We start from the raw sequence: 25385 nt of genomic DNA on the forward strand, positions 1-25385 counted from the left end.
CCTGTGGTCACACGTGACCACACAAATCAGAAATGGAAGGTAGACATGTCAGGGTAAAGGATGGGATCTTCCCTTGCTCTGAGTATGTGTGGATGGGGGAGAGAGGCTCAAACAGCTGGAAGCAAATAACCCTGGCAGGGAGGCCCCGGACTCTGGGGCTGTGTAGGAGGATGCAGGAGGATCCTTGCCCAAGAACTCCGGCTTGGGGTGAGCGGGCAGGGGGAGCAGATCCACCTGCCGCCAGGAGGCCGCAGGTAGTGCTGCTCAGGAGTTTGGCACCGTGGCTCTCTGGAGTCAGATCGGAGCCCCCCAGAGAAACCCTTTTGGGGGCCGCTGGATAGAACTGCTTATAAGAACCTGGGTTCGAGAGTGGGGCTCAGGTGGGCCCTGTGCCCTTTCAGAAGAGACTGTCACCCGGAGAAAGGAGAGGGAGAGAGGCACTGGTTCCTGCAGGGCCGGGAGTGATACAAAAGTGAGGGGGGTGGGAGAAGGAGAGGGAATTTCCCAGGTACTGTTGACAGAAGGATGGTCTCTCCAGGTTCACATAGGGTAAATAAGGAAGAGGGGAGGAGACAGGTGGGGGGGTGGTTAATTCAAGTAGAAAAAAAAAACTAGAGCAAGAGGAAGAAGGTGGCAGGAACATGGCAGGGCCTGAGGGCCACGCCCCCACCACCCTCAGGAGCCCCCCGCGTCTCCCACTCCCCCTGCTGTTGCAGTCACACCGAGGTCTCAGACTGCAGCCTCATGACAAACTTGTGCGACTTGGGGTCCACAAATTCCTCGGAGAGTTTGAAGAATGGGACCTTCTTGGTGCTGACCACCAGGCTGAAGTCCTGGCGTTTCAAGAGGAAAACGATGCCATCCTTGAGCCCGTTGGTCACCGGCTCCTCGCTCACCAGTGTCCACTGTTTGGCCAGCCAGCGTTCCTTGTGGTACTGGATGGTGGGTCCAGCCGCCAGGTACCGCTCCAGGAAGGCCTGAGGAAGGGAGAAGGGACTTCACAGGAAGTTCTCCCTCCCACCCACCCACCCACCCTCCTTTACCCCTCAGGGGGTACAGCTTCCAAAGACCACCGAGATGTCCCCAGGCTCACTCTCTGCAAACGATCTCAGAATGTCAGAGCAGGAAAGGGCCTGAGATCATCTGCCTCAGACCCTAGTTTATCAATGAGGGATCGGGCGCACACGGAGGTGATACGGCTCAGTAGGGTCAGGGCTGGGACTCAGCTCTCCTGACCCCTCATCCCTGGCACCTGCTATGACCTGGGCAAGCCCTCCCTCGTCCTTCCTTCTTCTCCCTTCTGCTCGTATGGGTAACGTCCAGCAGGGCTGCACCAGCAGAAAACTAGAGGTGTCACAGTTAAAGTGCAACATGTTTAATCACCTGTTCCCCAAAGATGGCTCAGGGGATGCAAGTCTAGGAAGCTGGCCGTAGAGCTGAAGGGTGGGAATGGCTCAAAAAGAGCACAGTGCAAAGAACATCTTCTGGAGGTGAGGGAGGTAAAGGTGGGAGTTTGGATCTGAAAATTCCGGAACCCCTACAGAGATGAGAAATAGGTCTCAACCATTCCCAAAATGGTCCTGAAACTCCCTGTTCTCCTCACCACCTAAGAACTTTACCCCATGCAGAGATGGAGTGGATGGAGTACGGATGACAGAAGAGACTATACAGAGGTAGAGATGAGAGAGAGAGGGATGGAGGGTACGGAAGGAGGTGAGAGAATAAGGGAGAAGGAAGTGGAAAGGAAGGGGCCAGAACTGGGGAAAGAGGAAGGATGCCGGGGGCAGAATGGGCCTACCTTGGGTGTCATGTCGTGAGTGATGCAGAACTCAAGGTGCTGCAGGATGCTCTCCATGGTGTGGTAAGGCTGCTGCTTGGTGGTGCGAAGGTACTTCTGCATGGCACGGGCCATGGATGCGAAGATGGCCTGGGCTGCCTCCCGTGGGTCCATCACCTCCCTGGGGTTCTTCTGCTCCTCTTCCTGCAGCCGCTTAATGTGAGTGAAGGCCTCCTCCACGGCCACCACAAGCCTGGGGGACATGAGGAGTATGGACCAGACGCCAACCTCTCATCTTCCCCCCAGCTTCAGCCCTCCAGCAGCCTGAGCGAGGTCAGGCTTTTGTGCTCTCCCTGAAGCAATACGCACCCAACTGGAGTCAAGAACCAGGCTTTGGGGCTTCCCTGGTGGCGCAGTGGTTGAGAGTCCGCCTGCCGATGCAGGGGACGCGGGTTCGTGCCCCGGTCTGGGAAGGTCCCACATGCCGCGGAGCGGCTGGGCCCGTGAGTCATGGCCGCTGAGCCTGCGTGTCCGGAGCCTGTGCTCCGCAACGGGAGAGGCCACAGCAGTGAGAGGCCCGTGTACCGCAAAAAAAAAAAAAAAAAAGAACCAGGCTTTGGGGGCTGTGTGTGCGCATGTGAACATGCATGTGTGCAGCTGGGTAGATGGGGAGGGTCTTTCCCCCTCTAGGGATAGGAAACAGCTGTAGTGCTCAATGAGCTCAGCCCAGGGACCCAAGGAGGACAATCTAGTGTCAAACCCAGAGAGACAACTATGGATCAAACCCTAGAAAAAGCCTTCTTAAGACCCGCCAAATCACACTTCAGTGGGTGAAAAATTAATAGCTATAACTACATCAAAATGACAGATGTCTATTCAACCAGGACAGCATGGGCAACATTAACTAACACCTGGGGTGGGCAGAGGTAATGCAAAATATATGCTGCAAATCAAGAAGGAAGAGGTAAGAACAGCATAGAAAATGGGCAAAGGAGTGAACAAATAATTCGTAAGAGACCTGAAAGACTGAAAAAGAGATGAAGTAGTCACTGGATAGTAATCAGAGACTTAAAATGTTAATAAGATACTACTTATTCATCAAAATGTAAAAAATTAAGAAGATGACCGTCATCCAAATATTGGTCAGGATGGTGGAAGATTTCTCTGAGTACTCTGCGGTGATGAGATGCAACAAACCAGATATACACACAAGGGTGAATCTCAAAAATATACTGTTAAGGGGGAAGCAGGGAAAAGAAGCCAATTTACATTAAAAGCATAGAGACATACAAAACAATACCAGTATACCAGACATACAAAACAATACCAGTATCCGGAAACCCAGAAACCTGGGGACTTCAAGCAGCTTAGGATGGGATTCTGGGCTAAGTAAACGTGTGGATCTGTGTAAGTCTACCATGTCTCTGTTTATTCTTTTGCTTCCCCCAAGTGTCTCAGTAAAGTTTCTTTTGAAAAGATCCTTTTGACTCAGGATCTGAACCAAGGGAAACAGTTTTCTCCTAGTTACGACCAAGGTAATGGGGAAGGCAAGCGTCCCCTATGGTGGTGGCAGCACAGGAGATCCAAAGACCCTAGTCAGGGCAAAGGTAGAGGAGGAAGGGAACATCTCCGGTTTCCTTCCCACGAGGGCCTTTTCTGAGACAACTGGAGACTTGCTGGAATGTCACAGAAATGGAGCTGCTGACCTTCAGTCCACTACAGCCTCGTGTAAGAACAGGGTCAGGGCTACCTTTCTCCCTGGAAGTCTGGAGATCATGTGGGAGGAAGGGCAGAGTTCCATGACCCTCTGCTCCTCCTCCGTGGAAATCCCAACAGACCAAGGTGGGCCCTGGCAAACAGTAAGCACCAAGAAAGAATCTTCAGGCACAACTAGCATTCACATAACAATGTGAACAGGAAAAAAGGAGAAGTGAGGACAGCGTTTAAGAATTTACCAAGATATGGGCACTAGAACCTCATTTTTTTTTCCCCCGGGAAATAAATGGATATTATTTTATTTTATTTATTTAATTTTTAACGTCTTTATTGGAGTAAAATTGTTTTACAAGGGTGTGTTAGTTTCTGCTTTATAACAAAGTGAATCAGTTATACATATACATATGCTCCCATATCTCTTCCCTCTTGTGTCTCCCTCCCTCCCACCCTCCCTATCCCACCCCTCCAGGCGGTCACAAAGCACCGAGCTGATCTCCCTGTGCTATTCGGCTGCTTCCCACTAGCTATCGGTTTTACATTTGGTAGTGTATATATGTCCGTGCCACTCTCTCACTTTGTCCCAGCTTACCCTTCCCCCTCCCTGTGTCCTCAAGTCCATTCCCTAGTAGGTCTGCGTCTTTATTCCCGTCCTGCCCCTAGGTTCTTCATGACCTTTTTTTTTTTTTTTTGGTTTCCATATATATGTGTTAGCATATGGTATTTTTTTGCAGGTAAAAATGTACCATCTGCTGAGCAAGCCTACAAGATCTACTGGAAGGAGGGCTAGTCTAGCCTCAATCTCTGCCATCGCCAGGGAGGCTCACATCCTTTAACAGTCCCTGCTCCACTGTGTAGGCAGAATTCAAATGCCCCGTCCACTTCCATCAGATGCCCATCCCCTGGTTATCCGATAATCTCGGTACTGGGCTTCCCTGGTGGCGCAGTGGTTGAGAGTCCACCTGCCGATGCAGGGGACACGGGTTTGTGCCCCGGTCCGGGAAGATCCCTCATGCCGCAGAGAGGCTGGGCCCGTGAACCATGGCCGCTGGGGCTGCGCGTCCGGAGCCTGTGCTCCGCAACGGGAGAGGCCACAGCAGTGAGAGGCCCGCGTACCGCAAAAAAAAAAAAAAAAAGGAAAAACCAATAATCTTGGTACGTTTTGCAGATGCAATGAAAGTGCTGAGTCAGCTGACTTTAAAATAAGGAGATTATCCTGACAGGTCTGGTCTCATCACATGAGCCCTTTAAGAGCAGGGTTTTCTCTGGCTGGTGGCAGAAGTCAGAGACAGACCTGGTCTTGCTGGCCCGGAGGAAAAGGTGAACTGCCTATGGGTCCAGGTGACAAGGAACTGATTCTGCCAACAACCAGTGAGCTTGGAAGGGGACTCAGGCTCAAATGAGAGTCATCTTGATTTCAGCCCATGAGCCCTGAGTGGAGGGTCCAGCTCACCCGTGCCTGACCCATGGGACTGTGAGACAATCAGTGTGGGGTGTTTGCAGTATCGGGTTCATGGTGATTTATTAAGGCAGCAACAGAAAGCGAATGCACACACCCCACCCATATCATCAGCAGTTACAGAAGCCGATGGTCTTCCTCTCCCCAGCCTATCCACACCCAAGAGCCCCCAGCAACCCCTCCTCCCCCAGGGACCCACCTGGCCCTCCTCTTGCGCACCCTCCGCTCATGCTCGGCCTCCTCGTAGTAGTACTCGTTGTGGCTGTTGTCCCGCCTCCGGGCCGCTGCTGCAATCACAGCCCGGGACTGGCCCGTGGAGTTGTTGGTGCTGTTTTCTGCACAGGAGCAGGAGAGAGAGGGAATGGCCACTTCAGAGCGTGGCCTCCTTTCTCGCTCCAGGAAGTCTGGAGCCAGCAACCTGACGCATCCAGAGGAAGCTGTGTCCACCCCCCAGCAACACCTCCCGTTCCCAACCCTCCTGGCCGCGTCTGGGAGAGGCCCACAGGAAAGCAACAAGGAAGGCACCAGAGGGCAGGAGTCCCGCACATGTTCCGCCCCAGTGCAGGAGGTTCTGGGGCTCAGAGAGCGAGGGCTTAGGACCAGGGCTGATGAGCAGACGCAGAGGAGCCAGATTAAGGGGACGCACCGTAGCATAAAGGGACAGCAAGTAGAGTCAGCAGCTAAGACCAGCCACCTGGAGTTAAGGGAAATGACAGAACAGAAGGGGCTGGGACACGGGCTGGGGAAAGGAGAAAGCAAGGGAAGAAGGGGGAAAGAGAAACAGGAGGCAGGAACTTGGGATTCCTGCTTGGGAGGAGACCAGGAGGCCGAGGAGCAGGGCCGCTCACCCTCTCCGAGGGAATACACCTTGAAGCCAGACACTTTCTTGGCCAGGACGGACTTGGGCAGGTTGAGGAGGGCAGGGTTGTAGACAGGGAAGTCATGGTAATACTTCTCCAGGATCCACACTGCCACGCGCTGGATGCTGTGGGGGACACGGCAGGAGGGGGAGGGAGAACGGACAGACAAGGGGCGCAGGGGGAGGGACACATCAGGGCAGGTTGGCAGGGCAGGAGAGGACAGAGGGCAGGGACAAGTTGCTTCCAAGGAGCCTGGCTCAGGGCCTGAGGTCTACTTACCAGGCTCCCAAGCCTTCCCCAGGGCTGGGCCTGCCAGTCCTTCCCTGCCGTGCTGAAGCCCAGGGGAGAAAGGGCATTGGGCCAGGGTCCCCAGCCAAGGATCACTTCCTCCCCTCATCATTCTCCCCTCAAGATTCCCTGCAGGACCAGGAGGTGCTATTGATGCTCTGGATGGCCAGGGCGGGCATCCTGCCCACAAGTTTAGGGGGGCTGAAGAACTCTCCTCATTATCTTTTCCTCTGGGGGGGAGTCCCTCCTCTGGCCAGCTCATCTCTGTGACCACTGACTGAGTGCCCTCAAGAGGCTGTGCCTCCGAGAAAGAGCTAGAAACATGATTCCAAAAAGCCCCTGTTCATGCCCCAAACCTTTATCCTCTTTGGTCCATCCCTCTCTAAGATCCCCGATCTCTAACTGTCTGTTCATCTATTCATTCCCAACTCCTGACTCCCGCCTTACCTGCTCCAGGACCCTTAGCCTGACAAACGCTGTTGAAAACCTAGGATGTGCAGAGTACGCAACTCCGTCCCACACAGCCCTCCTAACCCGTCCCTTCCAGCCCCACCATCACACCTCCTACCCTACGGTCCTCTCAGCCTCCTCCCCAGGCCCGTCTGCCTGCCCCGACGCGCCCATACCTGAGATGGCCCACGTTGTAGAAGCGGCTGGCCCCGTCGGTGGAGCGCACGACCTTGAGCGTGAACTGAGGCTGGAGCTGGCGCAGCTCCAGGAGGACCACGGCCAGGTAGTGCACGAAGAGCAGGGCATCTACCAGCGACACGGCAAACTGCACCACGCCCTGGTAGCTGCGCTCGCGGGCGTCCAGGATGCGCACACCGTAGAAGAGCCAGTAGGAGACAACAAGCAGGAAGACGAGTACCATGAGCAGGGCACGCAGCACGAAGACACGGGGCAGAGAGGCCTTGGGCCGGCGGAAGAACAGGGCCCAGCTGCCCAACAGCAGGATGAGCAGCTTGAAGGCCACGGAGATGAAGAGGCCCTCGCAGGCCGTCCCGCACGGCTCCAGCTCCTCCCGCCACAGCAGTGGGGGCAGCAGCAGGAAAGCCAGCGGCGTGAGGAAAGACAGCAGGGCCAGCGTGGCCCCCGCCGCCACGCCCAGGTGCCGGGAGCAGTCCAGCGGGACGCTGTCCTCCATGTCCTTGGCGATGCGCGTGAGGTCATCATGGGAGATGCTGTGCTCCGAGGTGCCCGTTACTACTGTGGTCGTCTCCCCCCAGTTGTCGTCCTGCATCAGGAGAGGCCGCAGCAATGTGGGGAGAGGAGGAGGAGGCAGGGACACAGGAGAAAAGGTGAGTGGAGAGAAGACAGAGAGCAAAGCAGGGAGAGGAGAAAAGAAGGTAATCAACAAACATGCGGCCATCAAGGTATTTACTGAGCTCCATGACATGCCCAAGCCTGGCCTCTGCAGAGATGGGGCATCTGAGACCTGGGCCCTGTGGGAGCTTCATGCCATCAGCCAGACAGCAAAAAACTACCCATGTACCCTCAGAGCAGAGGGTACAAGACAGATGCCAGGGAGCCGCTCAGCCAGAGACTGGGATCCGAGGTCAGACTCTCCAGGCAAAGCGGGCAGGCTCGAGCAGGCCACCTGCAAGGCCAGGATAAGCAACAGGTACCTATCCTCCAAGCACGGAGAGCCACTCAAGGTTTCTGGTTAAGGGAGTGACCTGACAAAGGCAGCGTGGTGAAGAGAAGAGGACACCGGGAGGAAGGGTCGGGGAAGGTGAGTGACTAATGAGGGGCATGTGAGACGCAGTGCGGACTCGGGGCCACTCTGGGTCTCTGGTCCGCCTGGCTGGCTCTATTGGGCCATCTGAATGCCCACCACACAGGGGCTGCCTGTTCCCGGAGGCAAGTGGGTGGACAGGCTGAGGTCCCCTGGTGCCCTTCTGAGTGTGGTCCACTCAAGCTGTTTCTCTGCAGGGGCTGGATGCCATCCCTCAGAGGAGCCCCAAGGCCACCAGTGGTCATCCGTGCCTACACCCTTAACTCGTGGACAGTCTGGGAATATGGAGTCACATTTTGACACCCAGGGGATTCAGGCTACAGGACAGAGACACAGAACGGGGAGTGTAGGAGACTGCCTGGCAGGGTCAGCGACTAGGGGGTGGAAGAATCTCCTCCCCGAGGAAAGGAGAAGAGTCTGACCAGAAGATGAAAAGTGGAGGCGCTGCCTGCTCTCAGCTCAGGGAACCCTAATATGACCCTCAGTCACACTGCCTAGGCACTCCAAGCATCAAGGGCCTGGGGAATCGTCAACAACAGGAGCTGATCAGGTCTCAGGGTCATTTCAAGAATTCAGGAGGCCAGGTCTCTGGGAGAAGATGGGATTGGGAAAGAGAGAGAAAGAACATTTCCCTCAGGTAGTGATCTGCTCCCAAGACCCAGGAATCCCCAGTGTCAGTCACAGAGATGTCCTGTGAAGTCTCCAGCCCCCTAAGATGCTCCCAAGAAGAAAGAAAAGGAGGAATGAGACGTGGACAACCTCACAGTCAACTCAAATCCTGCCTCTGCCTTCTGCCCGCACTGGGTTCTGCCCCCTGACCTCCCTGCCAGGTGCACACAGTGGGCCAGAGAGGCTAGACCAGGAGCAACCTGCTCAGCCCTGTCCCAGAGAACTCTCTTGCAGAACCTCCTCCGTCTCTCCAGGCTCACTTCTTCTCCCTTCCCTTTCTCCATCGACTCCTCCCACCTACCCTAAGACCAGAGGTGCTATTCTAGAGTCCGACACCAGAGAGCGCTGGAGTGCCCATGCCTTTAGGCTCAAGGAGAACTCAAGGCTGCCACACCCCCAGCCCCTCCCACTCCAGATTCCCAACCCCCTAACTGGCGGGCCTGAGCCCAGAGGAGCCAGGCGATTCCCATTACACAGCCCAAGTCACATGGGTCATAAAGACGAAAGAGGCTGCTGCTTCCAAAGGGATCTCTGAATTCTACTGAAATTCTACTGCATTCTACTGAAACAAGGTCCTGGCTTGGGACACTTGGCAGAAGTATGACACAAGATGCCCTCCCTGATCTGGTCTCTGTCGGAAGACACCAGGTTTCCAGGCCCTTCCCCTTTCTCATGGACCTCTAACTTCTCCAAGGATCAGTCTGGAAAACACCTGGCCTAGACCTCATCCCCCTGACGCTCACCCGCTCATCCCCTCTCGTGGACTCATTGTCCAGCAGGGGCTCCCCTGGAGCCTGGATCGTCACCGACTTGTCCCCACGGCTCCCGTCTCGGCTCTTAGAGCGGTGTCGGTCCCGACGGTCCCTGCAGCAGGAGGCCAGGGGAACAGGCACATGAGGTCAAGGGGAGGACCCGGGTTTCTCCGCAGCCACCCCCAGTCCACCACCCCTGTGCATGCTTCCACCCCTCCCCCCCACCTGCGTCACGCCCCACGCACACCCACCTGTGCTTGCGGGAGCTGCGGGAGTGGCCCGACTTGTAGGAATACCCTGAGTACTGGGACTCGGTGTCCATGGCGTCTGAACGCCGCGCCTTGTAGCGCTCCAGGGCCACAGGCTGGGGCCTTTTGGGGGGCCCCACTGCCACCTCCTTTAGCACCGACTTCTTCAGGCCAAGGGGCACCTTTAGAAAATCAACCGTCACCCTGAGGGACTCTATTTTGCTGGACGGGTGGGCTGGTCTCAGAGAAAATCAAGCGGCCGTCCTGAGGAGAGGAAGCAGCTGATTAGGGGGGAGCCGGAGCTTTCCGTGGGGTCAGAGTGGAGAGGAAGGCCATCCCCAAGAGGCGTCTGTGGGAAGCTCAGGGCAGCCTTGCCACTACCTGAGAATATTGCATCCAGCTTCCTGCTCTGTCCAGTGGGCCCAGTTCCTCCTGCCCTGCCTCCTAGAAAGAGCACCCCCAGACTGTGCCCAGGGCACAGGGGTGGGGGAAGAGGGCCAGCAAAGGCCACCCAGAATGACCCAACACTGGACCCCCTGCCGGGGAGAACCAGGCAATGCTTTCCTATTCTCAGCCAGGAAAGCTAAGACTTGGAGAAGGCACGTTCTGGCCAGGCCAACTGGTTGGCCCAGTGGAGACCATAGCAGGAGGCAGCTAGCTCTGCCCAGAGGCTGCCCCAAGCCTCTCCTTCTCTCCCCTCATCTCCTCCCGCTCATAAGTTCTGAGTGTGCCCACAGGGGACTGCCTGTGGCTGCTTCTCCTGGCATCCGCTCCCCAGCATCTACGGCAAACACACCCACAGTTACTGCCAGGTCAAGTTGGCGGCTCCCCCTGAGGCTGTGTGTGTGTGCGTGTGTGTGCTTGTGTGTGCTCACAAAGCGGGGGTAAGGAATGGAAACTACGGATCACGTGGTGGGGGACAGGAGGAAAAGCCGGGTAGAAATCATTCTCTGACAACCTAACATCCTGAACTAGGCAAGGTCATGAGCTTACCGAGGGGCAGCATCTTTCTTCTATACTTTCACCTTCTAATTCTGCAGGGAGAAGGACCTCTCCTTCTCGCCTCCTCTCTCACGCTCAGCCAAATCCTGCTCATTCCTCAGAGCGCAGCCCCTACCCCCTCACGAAAGCCCCCCCCTCCCCCAGCACCCAATGTTACATCTTCCCCTCCAACCCCGACCCCACCATCATCATCCCCGCGCACTGAGCAGTCATTTCCTACCTTCACTCGCTGAGTCACCAGCTCTTGCTTAGGCTCCTTCTAGGAACCATGTACCCTGCTAGGCCCTGGGTACAGTGGTGAAAAGACCCTGAGTTCACAATCTAGCGGGGCAGGTGCACGCTAAACAAGTAAACGGGTGAGTATACACGACTAACTACATCAGTGATGAAAGGAGAATAATGAGGACAGTATGACAGGCAAGTCTGGGGAGCGGGGCTCGTTTAAACTGAGTGGTTCCAGAAAGCAACAGCCAAGCCTGAAAGAGCACAGGAGTTAAGCAGGCAGAGCGGAGGGCAAAGCCTGCAGAGCTCAGAATCCCCCGTGGAAGGCCAAAGGCAGTAGAGTTGGGTGGACCAGTGGAGCCGGAGCTGCGGAAGGGAGAGGGCAGTGGAAGGTGAGGCTGAAGAGGTGGCCGGGGTCCGGCTTATTGCAAACTCCATGGGTCAGGGGAAGAGCTCATGGGAAGCCTGCAAAGGGTTTTAGCTATGCAGGTATGGACTGGAGAGAGGAGAAAGCAGAAGTAGGGAGATGAGTAAAGAAGCAACTACTGGGCTTAACCTCGTGGCGCAGTGGATAGGAGTCTGCCTGCCAATGCAGGGGACACAGGTTCGATCCCTGGTCAGATAAGATCCCACATGCCGCGGAGCAACTAGGCCCGTGCGCCACAGCTCCTGAGCCTGCGCTCTAGAGCCCGCGAGCCACAACTACCGAGCCTGTGCTCTAGAGCCCGCAAGCCACTGCTACTGAGCCCGTGTGCCACAACTGCTGAGGCCCACATGCCTGGAGCCCACGCTCCACAACAAGAGAGGCCACCGCAGTGAGAAGCCTGCACACCGCGATGCGGAGTGGCCCTCGCTCGCCGCAACGAGAGAAAGCCCGCGTGCAGCAACGAAGACCCAACGCAGCCAAAAATAAATAAATAAAATTAAAATTGAAAAACAAAAAAGCGACTACAGTGGTGAGGCTTGGATGGGGCAGAGCAGCAGAGGAGATGGGAAATAGTCACTTTTGCGACATATGTTGGTGGTAGGACCAACAGGACTTAATTGGACTGCGTGAGGGGGAGGGGAACGTCAAGATCTCTGGCCTGAGCAAGAGAGTAGGTGGTCGTGCCATTATTAGGTGGGAAGACTGGGGAGGAAGTTGGTGAGTTCTGTTTCCAGTGTGCTGAGTTCATGGCTGTGAGACAGGCTGTGGAACAGGCAGCTGGTGTCAGAGGAGCTGGACTCAGAAAAGAGTCTGAGCTGGAGGTATGGATGGCGTGCAAGGTTAAGGGAATGGATGAGATTACCCAGGGAGAGGGTTAAATAGGGGGTCCCTGAGAACTCCAATATGTAAACGTGTCCGAGGAAAGGGATCAGGCAAAGGGGCTGAGAAGGCAAGGCCAGAGGAGCCTGGAAGCCAGAAGAGTGGCTGTCATGCAGCCAAGAATTAGAGCGTTTCAAGGTAGGAATAAAATCAGCCGGGTGCTGCCAGAGGTCAGGTACGTTCATTTGCTTTATGTAGTTGTTAACTTTTCTCCAGCTGAACTGAACCATCAGTAACTTGAGAATAAGAACTACGATTGATACATATTTGTATCTACCGCCTTCCCATGGGCAGATAGCAAGTAACTAATACCCACCTGACTCTCAGGGAAACTGCAACGACTGTACGGAGGTGAAATCAATGCTAAATCCATTCATTTATCCTCCTAACAGAGTTACGTGGAGGCACTCCACGGCCTAGTGATGTCTGTCAGTAGCCCCATGTCAAGGCAAGTGTGTGACAGAAACATACTTAGGAAAACAGAGACACAGGACCTTAACCCACCCTAAACCTTTCTAAAAACCTTTGCTACAAACAAGGCCCTGTTCATCTCCCTGTCTGTTAATTACATGTTGGGCTCCACTACCCTGTCTCCCCCAAGAACCCATTCTACTGGTCTAGTCCCTGATACAGTCCAGACACATCACCTGCAGCTCTCTTGCTGTGGTTCAGCTTATTCTTTCTAGTCATCCTCCTAAAAATTGAATTTCACCAGGAGGTTCAAAGAGAGCTGGGTTACAGAGTGAGACAGGTGGAGAAATAAAGACGAAAAGGACTGCCATGGACTCCAGTCCAGACAGAGACACCAGAACCCAGACTCTCCATCTCCCCAGCCTGAATTCTCATGTCTGCCTGAGCCAACAGCAAAAAGAGCCTGGGGTTTGCAGCCAAGTGTCTGAATTCCAAGCCTAACTGTCCCACTGATGAGCTGTGTGACCATGTGCAAGTTACTTAACTTCTCTGTGCTTGGCAGCCTGGTAGGTTCATTGGTAAAATAGGGAAAATGATACACACCTCGTGCGGTTGCTGTACGTATCCTGGGGGTAAAAGAAGTACTTTAATAAACTGCTCAGCAAGTAATAAGTTAAGCAATTAATACACTCTGGCTTCAGGATCATTCCTACTCTAATCCCCAGATGCTTCCTCTGAGACCTGGGAAAGAGGTGGTATAAATAAATCCTGCTGCTTGTACAACTAAAGTCACACACACACACACACACACACACACACGCACGCGCGCACGTGCACACACACACACACACACACCAGACCAGAACCACCACTTCAAACACACCCAGGAGGGAAGCTGATGCCATTGTACTTCCCCTACAGATAAATTTCAAACCAGACAAGGGTGCCAGTCCCTTCCCAGCCCTTTGTTCTAAGCTGCCCTGGCCTAAAGCTCCCTACCTTCCTCCCAGCTACTCATTAAAGACCCAACATAAACCCAGCTCCCCTGGCCTGCTTCTCCCACCCCTACCAACCCAACTCTAGGTGCCCAGAAAGCACCAAAACATGCTCCTTCCTCCCCTACCAAAGAGAGGGGCCAAAAATGAACCCAATTTCTGAGGCCCTTGCCTGCTGTCCCCTCAAATACCCCAGGGAACTAATCCAAGCACTGGAGAGGCTGTGGGGAAGGATGGGAGGTGAGCAAAGAGAAGGGCAGAAGTTCCCCTTGTTTAATCGGTCTCAGGAATCAGGGGTTTGGAGGGTCTCCCGGGTGGGCAGCGTTCCCAGGGAAGAGAGTGGGGGAGGGGATCGCTGGATGAGATCAACAAGTGGAAATGTGGGAGGCATGACAGGACTGGGAGGGAAGTCCAGACTTGCTGCAGGGCAGGGAGTGCCCTGGTTTGGGGGGGTGGGAGGCTGTAAAAGGGAATGTGTTCCATTGCTTTTCACCTTGCCCCCACCCCACCCCAGACACACAAACACACTCACCCGGTCCCCTGCTCAAACCAACCATGGATTATCTGGGGTTGGCCAGAGAGGAGAGTGGGAGGGAAGAGAGCGGCCGTCACAAAAAGGAGACCCTTCTCCCCTCCAAAGGCCTTTCAGAAATAAAATTAATGGAATGTGTCTCAGTATCATCCCAAGAGGACTGGGAGGAGGGCTGGGGGGGGAAATGTGGGGGCTTTTGTCCCTGCTGCCCAGCTTCTCCCACATTGATCACCATGGCAACCAAAGCCCCCTGTTGCCTAGGTGATGGCAGCCAGGTCCTGGAACCCATACCCAGCATCCCAAGCGAGAGAGGTTATAGAGGTGGGGGGGTAGGGACAGAGGGGGAGAGAATGGGGTTTCTCCTCTGGCGGCCCCAGCTTTTGTATGAGCTCTGGGATCGGGTTTCTTCAGGAAACAATCAGAGGCCTCTGGAAAAAATACACTCAAAACCCGGCAACAGGCAAAGGGAGTAAGGCCCTGGGTGGGGTGGGAGGCATCGGAGGGGTTTGTGTTGGCCAAAAGTCAGACCAAGACTAGCCCCTTCCCCACTGCCCCACTCAGAGGAGCAGCCTAGGCAGACAAGGCCTCGGACACAGACGCAGGCAGCCCCACGCGAGGCGCGTGCTGAGGACCAATGACCAGACGGCCGCCGGCGTGGTCACCACCTCCCCCTGCTGCTCTAGCCCGGGGCTATCCCACCACCCAGTCCCAGCTCCTTTCAGGCCTGGGGTGGGGAAAGGAGGCAGAGACAGGACCCAGATCGGGCTGGCGGAAGGAACTGTGGGAGCAGGGCAACCAGGTAGAGAAGAAGGTGGGGAGGGGACAGAACACAAACATGCACTCAGAAAGGGCGCCTGCAGTTCCTCGTCCTTACCGAGGACAGGGCTGGGAGTTCCAGACCCGAGGCGCAGCGGAAGGCGCTTGTGTGGGATTTCAGAATGCACTTCCAGCTGGAGGGGGGAAGAAGATAAGAAAGAGGACAGGAAGCCAAAAGTTTTCATCCTACAGGAGCAGTGCTCCGATAGGGCCAGTTTTTAAACAAATGGCCTTCCTCTCCTCAGGCCAGGATGGGGAAGGGTGGTCCTGCCTGGATGCAAGGAAATGGGCATATCACCTCTTTAGACCCTTCCTGCAGAGGAGTCTGTGGACCCTTGCCCATTAAAGGTCTCTGATTCCTATAATCTTCAAAAATACTTAAACACTGTGCTGTACATCTGAAACTAACACAACAGTGTAAGTCAACTATACTTCAATTTTTTTGAAAAGGTCTCTGATTCCTACACAAGAGCCTAAGTCTTACTGCATGTGCCCTGCACCCTCTTCCCCACTACAAATCATGGGAGGTGTGGACATGTGGGCCCCCAGCCCCATGGCTCCCTAAGCTTCACCTACCACTGCCTCTGTCCAAGGATATCAATGTGAGTTCCACCCAAAGTGCTGGATGCCCACCCTCCTGGGGGGCACCAGAAGTTCCATCTCCCAGCCCAGTATCCAAGGAGCTAGATGTCTGCCCAGAGAGACCAAGCACCTTGCCAAGACATCAGCTAGTGTGAGGGAGAGCAGATTCCAAGTCACAACTAACTGTCCCACTTGGTTTCTCCTCTTTGCCACATCACTCCCTGAGTTTCACGGATGTGCTCAATCCAGGCCGCCCTGTCAGACACTGGTAGAGGCAGGAGGTGTCCGATGTGGGAGGAAAATGCAGCACCTAACAAGCTCCCAGGGAGGAGAGGGAGGTTCCAGAACCTCTGACTGTGCCCACATCGTTCTCCACGCCCCCCACCACCACCACAGGAGAAGACAGTGGATTGACCCACCCAACTCTCGGTAGGTCCCAGCACTAAGCTAGAAGAGGCCTTCCAGGTGCACCCCCAAGTTTTACAGATAAAAAGGTAGGGCCCAAAGAAAGAAGGGTGCTAGCTCATGGTACTACATCCGAGGCAGCCCTTTCTGGCCTCCACTGTTAGAAAGACCTCACTAACACTGTTGACTCTGAGGCATGCTCCTCTTGGAGTGAGACCAGGTTCCTCCACGACACTCTTCCTGGACTCTGGTTCCTGGAATAGCCAAGACTATAAGATGGCCAGGACAGGAGAGAATTCACTGGCTCCTGCCCTACCCCCTCTTCCTCAGTGACAAAGGGACAGAGACTAGACAGGCCTAAGCTTGTTGAGACAGTTGAGACTGAAGAGCCCCTTCCCCTGTAAGGGCTGGTTTCTGCCTCCACCCACCGACCACTCCTGACTGAGGATCTCAGTGTTCCTTCCTCATTCCCATCCAGCCTTGCGCCACGGACGAGTCCTGCATCCCAGGAGGCCCATGCTGGGTTCTCCCTACCACGGAAAGAACTAAGGCACAAAGTGGGCCAGGACCAGCCCCAGGCCCTAGACCAAAAATGGGGTTTTGCCCCCCCCATTCCTGTACCCTGAAAAAGGCCCCTGTGTCCTTAAGTGACAGCGCTGTCCAGGAGGTCAGAGAGAACAGCTGGATCTCAGTGGGCTGAGGGCTAGGAAAGAGCCGGAAGCAGATGTCCAAAAGCTGGCACCACGCCCCGCCCCTGCCCTGTTAACGGGCACTCTCCCAGGACGGCCCCAGACATGAGCTCACCCTCCTTAGAGCCCTGGGGCAGGGGGCAGGATCCCTCTCCTCACTGGGCTGAGTAGCAGGGGCAGAGCCGTGCTTGGGTCATGCAGACAGTCTATGCTTCCAGAGCAGCTGTTCACCACCAGACCCCAGTGCAAGGAGCACAGCCGGGGAGGGCCCATGGATCGGGCTCCCGGCCAGGATACCTGAGCTTGCATTCTAACTGCAAAGGAGCTAGGGAAGCCACAACCAAGCCCTTCTCCACCTACTTCCTTAGTTTCTCTCGATCTAAAGCAGAGGGGGAGACTGAGGACCCTACAAATCCACAGACACACTTAAGCACAGACACAGGCACGTGTACACCTCGTATTCCCCCTCTGAAACCTGGAATGGCTCCTGCCTGCCCCGCCCAGCTCCACCCACCCTGGCCAGGCAGGTTCTGTAAAGACCTGCTCTGCTTTCTCTCCAGCACGCCCACCCCCACCCCGGCTCTCAGAAAGTCCCTGCCCCCAATGCACTGCACACAAGTACATGCATGTTGCACACACACCATAGCGCTGCATTCCCTGCCTCCCCCAGACCCATTCCCAGTCGGTCTGGAAAGGAACACTGGGCGGGAGGAAGGAGTGCTCGGTAGAAGGGGCCGGTAATCCCTTTGGCATCTGTCCCAGGTGGAAGCCAGAGGGGAGACAGGATGCTAAGCTGGGGAGAAGGTAGCCGGGGCTTCTAGATGCCTGGATGCTCTGTTAAATTTTCACCAATGAGCAGGCCCCATAATTCCCACCCGCCAGGCTCTGAGCTTCTTCCTCCCTCAGCTAGGGCAAAGGACCGGCCCCTACGTGCCCACCACATAAGCTGCGGAAGAGCCAAGAAGAAAAATAGGCACCTTGAGTTGTCCTCAGGGACAGGAGAAGGTGGACAACGGGAGGCGGGCAAGCCACGTTGACCCAGAGGCCAACTCCTGTGCGCTCCACATGCCCACCCTCACGGAAAACAAAAATGCCTCCGCCTCTTCTTAGCCTACTGTCCTAGGTGGGCCCCACCTGTCCCTGACCCCAAGAGACCTTCAAAGCCTGCTCACCCAGCGCCCGCCTCGGGGGGAGGGGGGGCGAGTAGAAAGCAGCCCCTCGGTATGAGGAGTCAGCCGACCTTAGGTCTGCACGTGGACCGGGACAGCTGTGACGTGCGGACCCTGGCAACAAAGGTCGGTTTGTGTGGGGAAAGCAGTAGGGAGGGCCTAAGGGTGCAAGACGCCGTGTGACTCGGGGTGCGGGTGGCAGGCCTGGCTCTCCCTGGGTCTCCCCGTTCTGAAAACCTTCTCCTCCTGCTTCACTCCAGGGCCTCTGACCTGGTAAATCAGCCGGTTCTTATCTAGGAAAACCGAGCCAGCTGAAAGGCCCAAGCACCAACCAACCCCCACTGTCTTGACAAACCCACCACCTGAGGTTTTCACTCTTTCTGAGGAGCCTCAACATCCCCCACCCCTTAAATCTGCCACCCCAATCTTGGAGTAAAGCAGGGGACAAAAATAAGTGTTTCTGTTCACACTCGGTTGCTTTCCAAGTTACTGCATTCACACCTCGGGCTCAGCACCTGTTCCTGTGTACCTCCACTCACCCTAAAAAGCCAGAGCCCCCTCCCCAGACCCTCACACACAGACACACTCTCTCTGCTAGCCAGAATGGGGGAGCCATGAGCTCTCTGGTGAAACTCTCTGGGGTCTGAGGGATATTGTTAGGGCGTTGCTGGAAAACTCTACAGACAACTAGGGCCAGGCCCTTCCAATCAAAACAAGACTCCATGGGTTATGGTGGCCGGAGCCCCCACGTGTGAAGTGACCCAGCAGACAGGAACAGGCCAGCCCCCCGGGGATGTTCTGCCCAGGTGGCAGGCCTGCCCCAGGCTGTGACAACAAGGTGCTCCTCCTAGGAGACCCCATTCCTCCAGCAGACTGACACCCTCCCTCAAGGGTAGAGTTCTCTACTCCTCAGGCTGACATCTGGACTCATGTCTGCTTTTCAGGAGGTAGGGGAATTATTCAAGTTCGAGATGAAAGGCAATAATGAACAAAACCTGAACTAAATGAAATGAGAGGAGGGAAAGGTGGAAAGAGCACTTTGGGAAACGGAAGAGAAACGACATCAGATAGACCTAGCATAGCCTCTGAGGAGCTATGTAATCTTAGATGAGTTGCTTGCCCTCTCTAAACCTCAGTTTTCTTATCTGTAAAATGGGGATAATTGTGCCAACTTCAGAAGGTCGAGCGTTCAATGAAATAATGTATACAGAATATCACGGAGTCAAGTATGTAACAGATGCTCAATAAAATGTTAGTTTCCACCTCTTTCTACTATAGAGGGTGCACAGCCAATCCCCTTCACTCCCTGTTCCCATAACCTCATTGTGAGAAGTAAGACCCCACCCAGAATAAGATGGAAACAACACTTTGGCTACAGTGCTGGCCCCAGCCCCCAAATGACGGTCCCTCTCTAACTTAGACCACACCCAGGTCTGAGAGAGCAGCCAAAACCCCTCATCACACTCTCTGCCTCTTTCCTCAGGGGCTCCTGGATCCTCCAGCCTCTCTCTTCCCCTCCTTCCTTCCACATTTACAGTGAGGCAGGGCCTGGGCTCTAATCACCTCCTTCTCTCCTGCAGGCGCTAAGCTCAGCTGTGTGTGGAGTGGCAGGAGAAGGGGGCCCCAAGCCTCCCGCCCCACTCCAGCCCCCAACTTCCCACTCTCCCCTCTCACTGCCCCACCCTGATTACCAGGAAATCCTCAGCTCTGCTGATTCTAAGCCCACTTCTCCCAAACCCGTTCCCAGCTGTCATGTCTGTAATTACCAGCCTTGCCAGGGGCATCAGACAAGCACAGCAACACCTAATTTCCAAAGGGCGCCACCACACAAGGCCTCTGCCTCCTACTCTGAACCAAGCAGTGTGGAGAAAGGGATGGAGAGAGTCTTCCTGACCCACCTCATTTCTCTCCACATCACAAGACAAGAGGTGACAGAAGGTTGCCCAAGGGCTTCCCTGGTGGTGCAGTGGTTGAGAGTCCGCCTGCCGATGCAGGGGAGGCGGGTTCGTGCCCCGGTCCGGGAGGATCCCACATGCCGCGGAGCAGCTGGACCGGTGAGCCATGGCCACTGGGCCTGCGCGACCGGAGCCTGTGCTCCGCAACAGGAGAGGCCACAGCAGTGAGAGGCCCGTGTACCGCAAAAAAAAAAAAACAACAGGGAAGGCTGCTGGGGAACGAGTGTGAGTAGGATTTACTCCCAGGCCTTTTCCTTCACCTCTGCTACCAAAATCTCCCCATGAACAGGGTTACCCACCTGGAGAGCGTGAGAGAAATTTCAGGTCAATTCAGAGAGAGGGGAAGTCAATGCCCAGTAAAACAGGAAGACGGGTACCCACAGGGATGAGGGCAGATGCATACTGGAGGGAGCTGCCCAGGAAAGAGGAAGAAAGAGCAAGTTTTAAAAAGTCCCATCTGCGACCCAGACTCTGAGAAGAGGCAATAAAATATCCCAGCCTCTCCTCTCCCTAATGCCTCCATCCCCAGCCAACCACAAAGGACTTCATTTTATAGGCAGGGAAACTGAGGCCAAAACCCCAGTTAATACTTCAAGATCCAATAACACCAGCAGCATGTGGCTCACCAGCACCCCGGGTTCCTTCTAGCTCATGCTCAGCCTCTAACTGCAGCGCCCTCCCCAGGCCCCTCCCTGCCTGCCTAACTCATCCTTTAAATCCAGCTAAGGTTGGTCCACACAGTGGAATATGATTCAGCCACGAAAAGGAGTGGAGGTGTGATGCTACAACGTGTATGAACCTTGAAAAAATTATGTTAAGTGAAGGAAGCAAGACAAAAGGTCACACATTGTATAATTCCATTTATATAAAACATCAGAACAGGTAAATCCATAGGGACAGAATGCAGATTGGTGGTTGCCAGGGGCTGGGAGGTAAGGAATGGGGAGGATACATTAACTTGTATCCTTAGTGGGTACAGGTTTCCTTTTGGGGACAATGAAAGTGTTTTTAGATAGAGGTGGTAGCTGCACAACACTGTGGGTGTACAAAGTGCCACTGTTCACTTTAAAATGACTAATTTTAGGGAATTCCCTGGCGGTCCACTGGTTAGGATTCCGCACTTTCACTGCCAAGGGTGCGGGTTCGATCCCTAGTCGGGGAACTAAGATCCCACAAGCCGCACGGCGTGGCCAAATAGATAAATAAATAAATAATAAAATGGCTCTTTTTTTTTTTTTTTTCCCCACACCACGCGGCATGTGGGATCTTAGTTCCCCGACCAGGGATCGAACCTGCACCCCTTGCAGAGTCTTAACCACTGAACCACCAGGGAAGTCCCTAAAATGTCTAATTTTATGTGATGTGAATTTCATCTCAGTTAAAAAACATCCAACTGTGCTCGCTTCGGCAGCACATATACTAAAAAATTGGAACGATACAGAGAAGATTAGCATGGCCCCTGTGCAAGGATGACACACAAATTTGTGAAGTGTTCCATATTTTTGAGAGGCCCGCGTACCGCAAAAAAAAAAAAAATCCAACTAAGGTCACATCTCCTCCAGGAACCCTCCCTGACACCCATGCCAGGACCAAGCACTCTTGCTCTTCTGGTGGCCTCCTGAACACACCTCCATACACTACTCACTGGGTTACAGTGAATTGGCATGTTTATGCACATTTTCCCTATGAAAGCCAGTCTTATTCACCCCTCCATCCCTTGTGCTTCACACAGCACCTGGCAACTAGTAGGCAGTGCCCAATATGGTCTGCCAGAAGAAGTGCAGAACCAAGGCCTAGCTCTCCTCCCCAACCCAGAACTCACTCCTTTAATAATCATCAGTCAGAACCCAAACCATTCCAGCTAACGTTTACTGAGGGCTTCCCAAGTGCCAGGCACCGTGTGAAGTACTCTCTATATATTACTTCATTTAATGCTCATAAACCTAAGAGGTAGGGCCTATTATTAACTCCATTTTACAGGTGAGGCTTCAAAAGTTATCTACTCTATCTGAGGTCTCAGAACTAGGAAATGGCCAAACTATAATTTAAGAGCAGGCTAAAACCCAGGGAAGGAGGCCACTAGAGGTTCCTGGAGGAAGGCCCAATCTGAGGAGAGAGGATAGTGCCTTTTTTTTTTTTTTTTTTTGGTAAATATTTATTTATTTATTTGGCTGCGCCAGGTCTTAGTTGCGGCAGGCGGGATCTTTGTTGCGGCGTGCAGGATCTTTTAGTTGTGGCATGTGGGTTCTAGCTCCCTGACCAGGGATCGAACCCGGGCCCCCTGCACTAGGAGCACAGAGTCTTAACTGCTGGACCACCAGGGCAGTCTTGAGGATAGTGTCTTAAGACATCTAAGAGGCTGAGGAATAGGTTTTAAGAACCTGCCCAATGTCACAACACTATTAAGCACTAATTCCAGCCAACTCTGCTGGACGCTTCCCTTTGGCCTCACAGTGTGGGGAGCTGCTCAGGGAGGAATACCAAGGAAAACTGAAGACCCTCAAGCTTAGGGGATGATGGGCATCCCAGATCTCTTCACTGTTCCCCACAAAGCTTCTGTTAGTCAAGTTGATCCCCCTCTAACTGAAAGGACCTCTTGGAAACCAAGTAAGCAGATAAAAGTCTGTCCTGCTCTAGGGACAGGGAAGGGGGCCCTTCCTCAGATCTCGAAAGAGCAGAGAAGCAGAGGGGGCACACCAGAGAGGCCGGCCCCAGAAGAATTAGGGGGAGAGAGGGCAGAAGCAAGACAATGGGGGAGGAGGGGGCAACGCGGCCACTAGTTCCAGTATGAAGTACTTTCAGAGGCGGCCTTTCCTAATGTCTGACCACAAGTCCTCTCCTCCTTGGAAGAGCCCCCCAACACACACCAGTATAATACATCATGCATGCAGTGAGAGGCCAGGAGCAAACAAGGTACCCTGGAAGGTACCCCAGAGCACACCATCCTAGATGCAAGAACCTCACTCGCCCTGGGAACCTTACCCATCAGATAGGTGTCAGGTTTGGGGCAATCATGCATATTTTTTTAATCCAGTCTTTTCCTTCTCTGCCCCACCCCTAGTCCCAACATTTTCTGCTCTTAATCTGGGGGCTTAAGAAAGGTGGGGAGCCCTGAGGGCTAAAGAGGGAACATTCCAATTGCACATGCCCATTAGGAACTCCCATTAGGGAATTACCCAGAGACCCTAATGGGCCTGTGCATTCACAGCCTCAGCTCCTAAAACTGGGTGCCTCGATCTAACCTCTGGCAGCAAAAGGAAAATGACTGAGAGTGAGATGGGCAAACAAGGCATGCATCCCAAAGATGGCCAGCCCCTTCTCTTCATCCCAAAAGAGAAAGAATGAAAGAGAGAGAGAGAGGGAAAGAGACAGAGAACGTAGATGCTGCTTCTCTGGGGACAGATACATCCACTTCCCACCGCACCATCATGACGGTGAGTACAGCCCTGGATGAGTGCCTGCCCCTTCCCCACCACAGGGACAACTGTCCTCCTGGCAAGCTCAGCCCCTATTCCTCACCCTGAGACCTGGTCCCAGACCACAGCTCCATCCCAATCATGCTTCTCACCAGCAAAAAGAAAGTGTGATAAACCACACAGACACACCTGCAGACACTCCTGAAGAAACACCCTCCACTCCCCTCCCCAGAGCTCCCATGCTATCTTCTCAACCCCTTCCCTTCCCTTGGGAAGGGAACCCAAGATGTTACGCACCGGCTCTCCTTCCTCCGGCCTCCATCCCATACCAAAATCCCAGACTCCTCGGGAACTATAGGATCCTAGAGGCAGGGCAGTTTGTGGACTCTGAAACAGCAAACTCCAAGATGGCTTTACAAGAAAACTGTGGCCTGAGGGGCCTGAACTTGGGCTGGGAAGCCAAGAATGTAGCCTCTCCAAGCACTAGAACCCTATCTATAAGGTGGAATAAGAGGATGTCCCTCTTTTTCTTCTCCCTGACTCCTCCAATCCCCCAGATTCCTCTAGGACTACAACCTGAACCCCTGTTCCCTATTCCCCACAACACACACCCTTGTCCAAAACAGGCACCTCATAAAATGGCCCACTCACTCCCACCCATAGGTCTCAGATACTTAAGGCACTACCCTCAAAACCAGGGCAGGGCCATCCAAGAAGCCTCAGGATCCTCCAGGCAGCCCTCCTTTGGGGCTCTCTGCCAGGAAAATCTGCCTGCAGAGGCAAGTGGCAGTACCCCCAATACACACTCAGAAATACACACACCACCTGTGTGTGGTGTGGCAGGCACACGCTGGTACTTATCTATCAGCACAGGTTTTACACACAAGAGAACACATTCACTCGCATCCCTTTCCAGTACACAGATGCACACACACCTACCCAGGTATGCCCCATTCTGCCCCACACCCACCTTCCTCAGTACCTGTCTATCTCTTTCCCATAAACCCCCACCCAGTTCACACACATAGATACACACCCCTTCCCCACAGTATACCCATAAATACATATCCAAACACACCACAGATACATGGTCGTCTCCTCCCTGGGTGCACACACACTCAGGCACAGAAAAACACCTTCATCACCAAACCCACCTGCAGGAACACGCAGCACGTCAAGGTGCACACACACACAAAAACAAAGAATCATGCACACTGATGCTCCACTAAGCCTTTAAAACTCACCAATGCAGAGCCCACAGCCCCTGAAATGGGTAAATATGAGTGGAGACAGGGATGCCGGCGCCTGTCCTCTGGGCCCCGATAGATAACACAGTGCCCGGGTCTCTGGCCTCCATCCCCATCCTCGACCTGCACGAACACCCCCTATACTCTCCTCGGGCGGGTCTCCCCAGACTCCACATCACACCCTCAGTGCATACCTGCCCCCGGCCCTCCCCACACTTCTGAGGTGTGTATGCACCCCTAAACACCCTCGCCTTCCAACACCTCCAGATTTCGATCCTTCCACTGCCTCTCCCCCCACCTCCAACACACACTCCCAGCCTTTGACTTCAACCGGCTCCCCCGGTAACATTAAGGCCCCCGCCGGGCGCCGGGCCCCGGGCCCAGGAAAGTCCCCGGCTCTCCAGGCCCGGGCTCCGCCCCCTCCCCACGCGCCCCTTCCTCTCCCCAAAGTTGGGGGGCACTCTGCTGTGCAGTGGGGGAACGGACCGGAAGGGGGTTACCTCGCGCCCCCCTTCCCCCATACGCCACCCCACTCGCTGGGGGACTGGGCACCCCCTGGCCCCTTGCATGACTGTCCCCTTTTCTGTTTCCTTCTTTTTTTTTTTTTGCAAACTTTGCCCGCGCCCCTTCGGCCCGGCACTCACCAGCCGCTGCGAACTGCCGGGTGGGCTCCGCCGGCGCCCCACTCGGTCCGGCGCCTTTGTATCCGCAGCGTTCCGGGTCGCTACGAACTCCGCGCTCCCAGACGGGCAGCGCGGACGATGGGGGGGTGTAGAGGGGGGCTCCTGAGTCTGGTCGCCCCCTCTCCGTCCCAGATCGCAGTCTCTTCCCCCTCAGGGCCCCAGGGGCAGGGGGCCGGGGGGAATGCGGGGCGCTTAGGCTCCCATGGCGGGACCAAGGATCAAGGAATCAGGGATCAGGAATCAGATCGGGAACCGGCGGAGGAGGGGGAGGGGGCGGAGGGGGAGGGGACGAGAGCCGAGGGGGTGCAGGGGGCGGGGGAGCGCGCGCTCCCGGGTGCCGCCTCCCGGCTGTTCCCGCAGGCACCGCCCCTCCCGCCGCCGCGTCCATTGTCTGCGGCCCCGCTCTTCCAAGAGTCGGCGCCCCCCCCCCCCCAGCCCTTCGCCTCCAGATTCC

General features: G+C 54.9%; 1 protein-coding gene across 2 annotated transcripts; it reads right to left on the minus strand.

Moving 5' to 3' along the window:
* Positions 1–716: 716 nt before the first annotated feature.
* Positions 717–25171, minus strand: VANGL2 (VANGL planar cell polarity protein 2; the record flags this gene model as incomplete). 2 transcript variants are annotated; one of them, XM_082668364.1, is made up of 8 exons in its annotated part: positions 24893–25171; positions 9505–9765; positions 9248–9365; positions 6724–7331; positions 5798–5934; positions 5149–5284; positions 1799–2030; positions 717–977 (listed from the first exon to the last, which is right to left on the minus strand). In XM_082668364.1, the coding sequence occupies exons 2-8, from the start codon at positions 9573–9575 to the stop codon at positions 717–719; spliced, it is 1563 nt and encodes a 520-aa protein (XP_082524490.1). In that variant the 5' UTR covers positions 9576–9765; positions 24893–25171. The 2 variants fall into 2 exon arrangements, with proteins under 2 accessions (XP_082524490.1, XP_082524489.1); XM_082668363.1 differs by having other exon boundaries at positions 9245–9365.
* Positions 25172–25385: the final 214 nt, after the last annotated feature.

This window comes from Grampus griseus (genome assembly GCF_964374135.1).
Source record: "Grampus griseus genome assembly, chromosome: 1".
NCBI classification, from domain to species: Eukaryota; Metazoa; Chordata; class Mammalia; order Artiodactyla; family Delphinidae; genus Grampus; species Grampus griseus.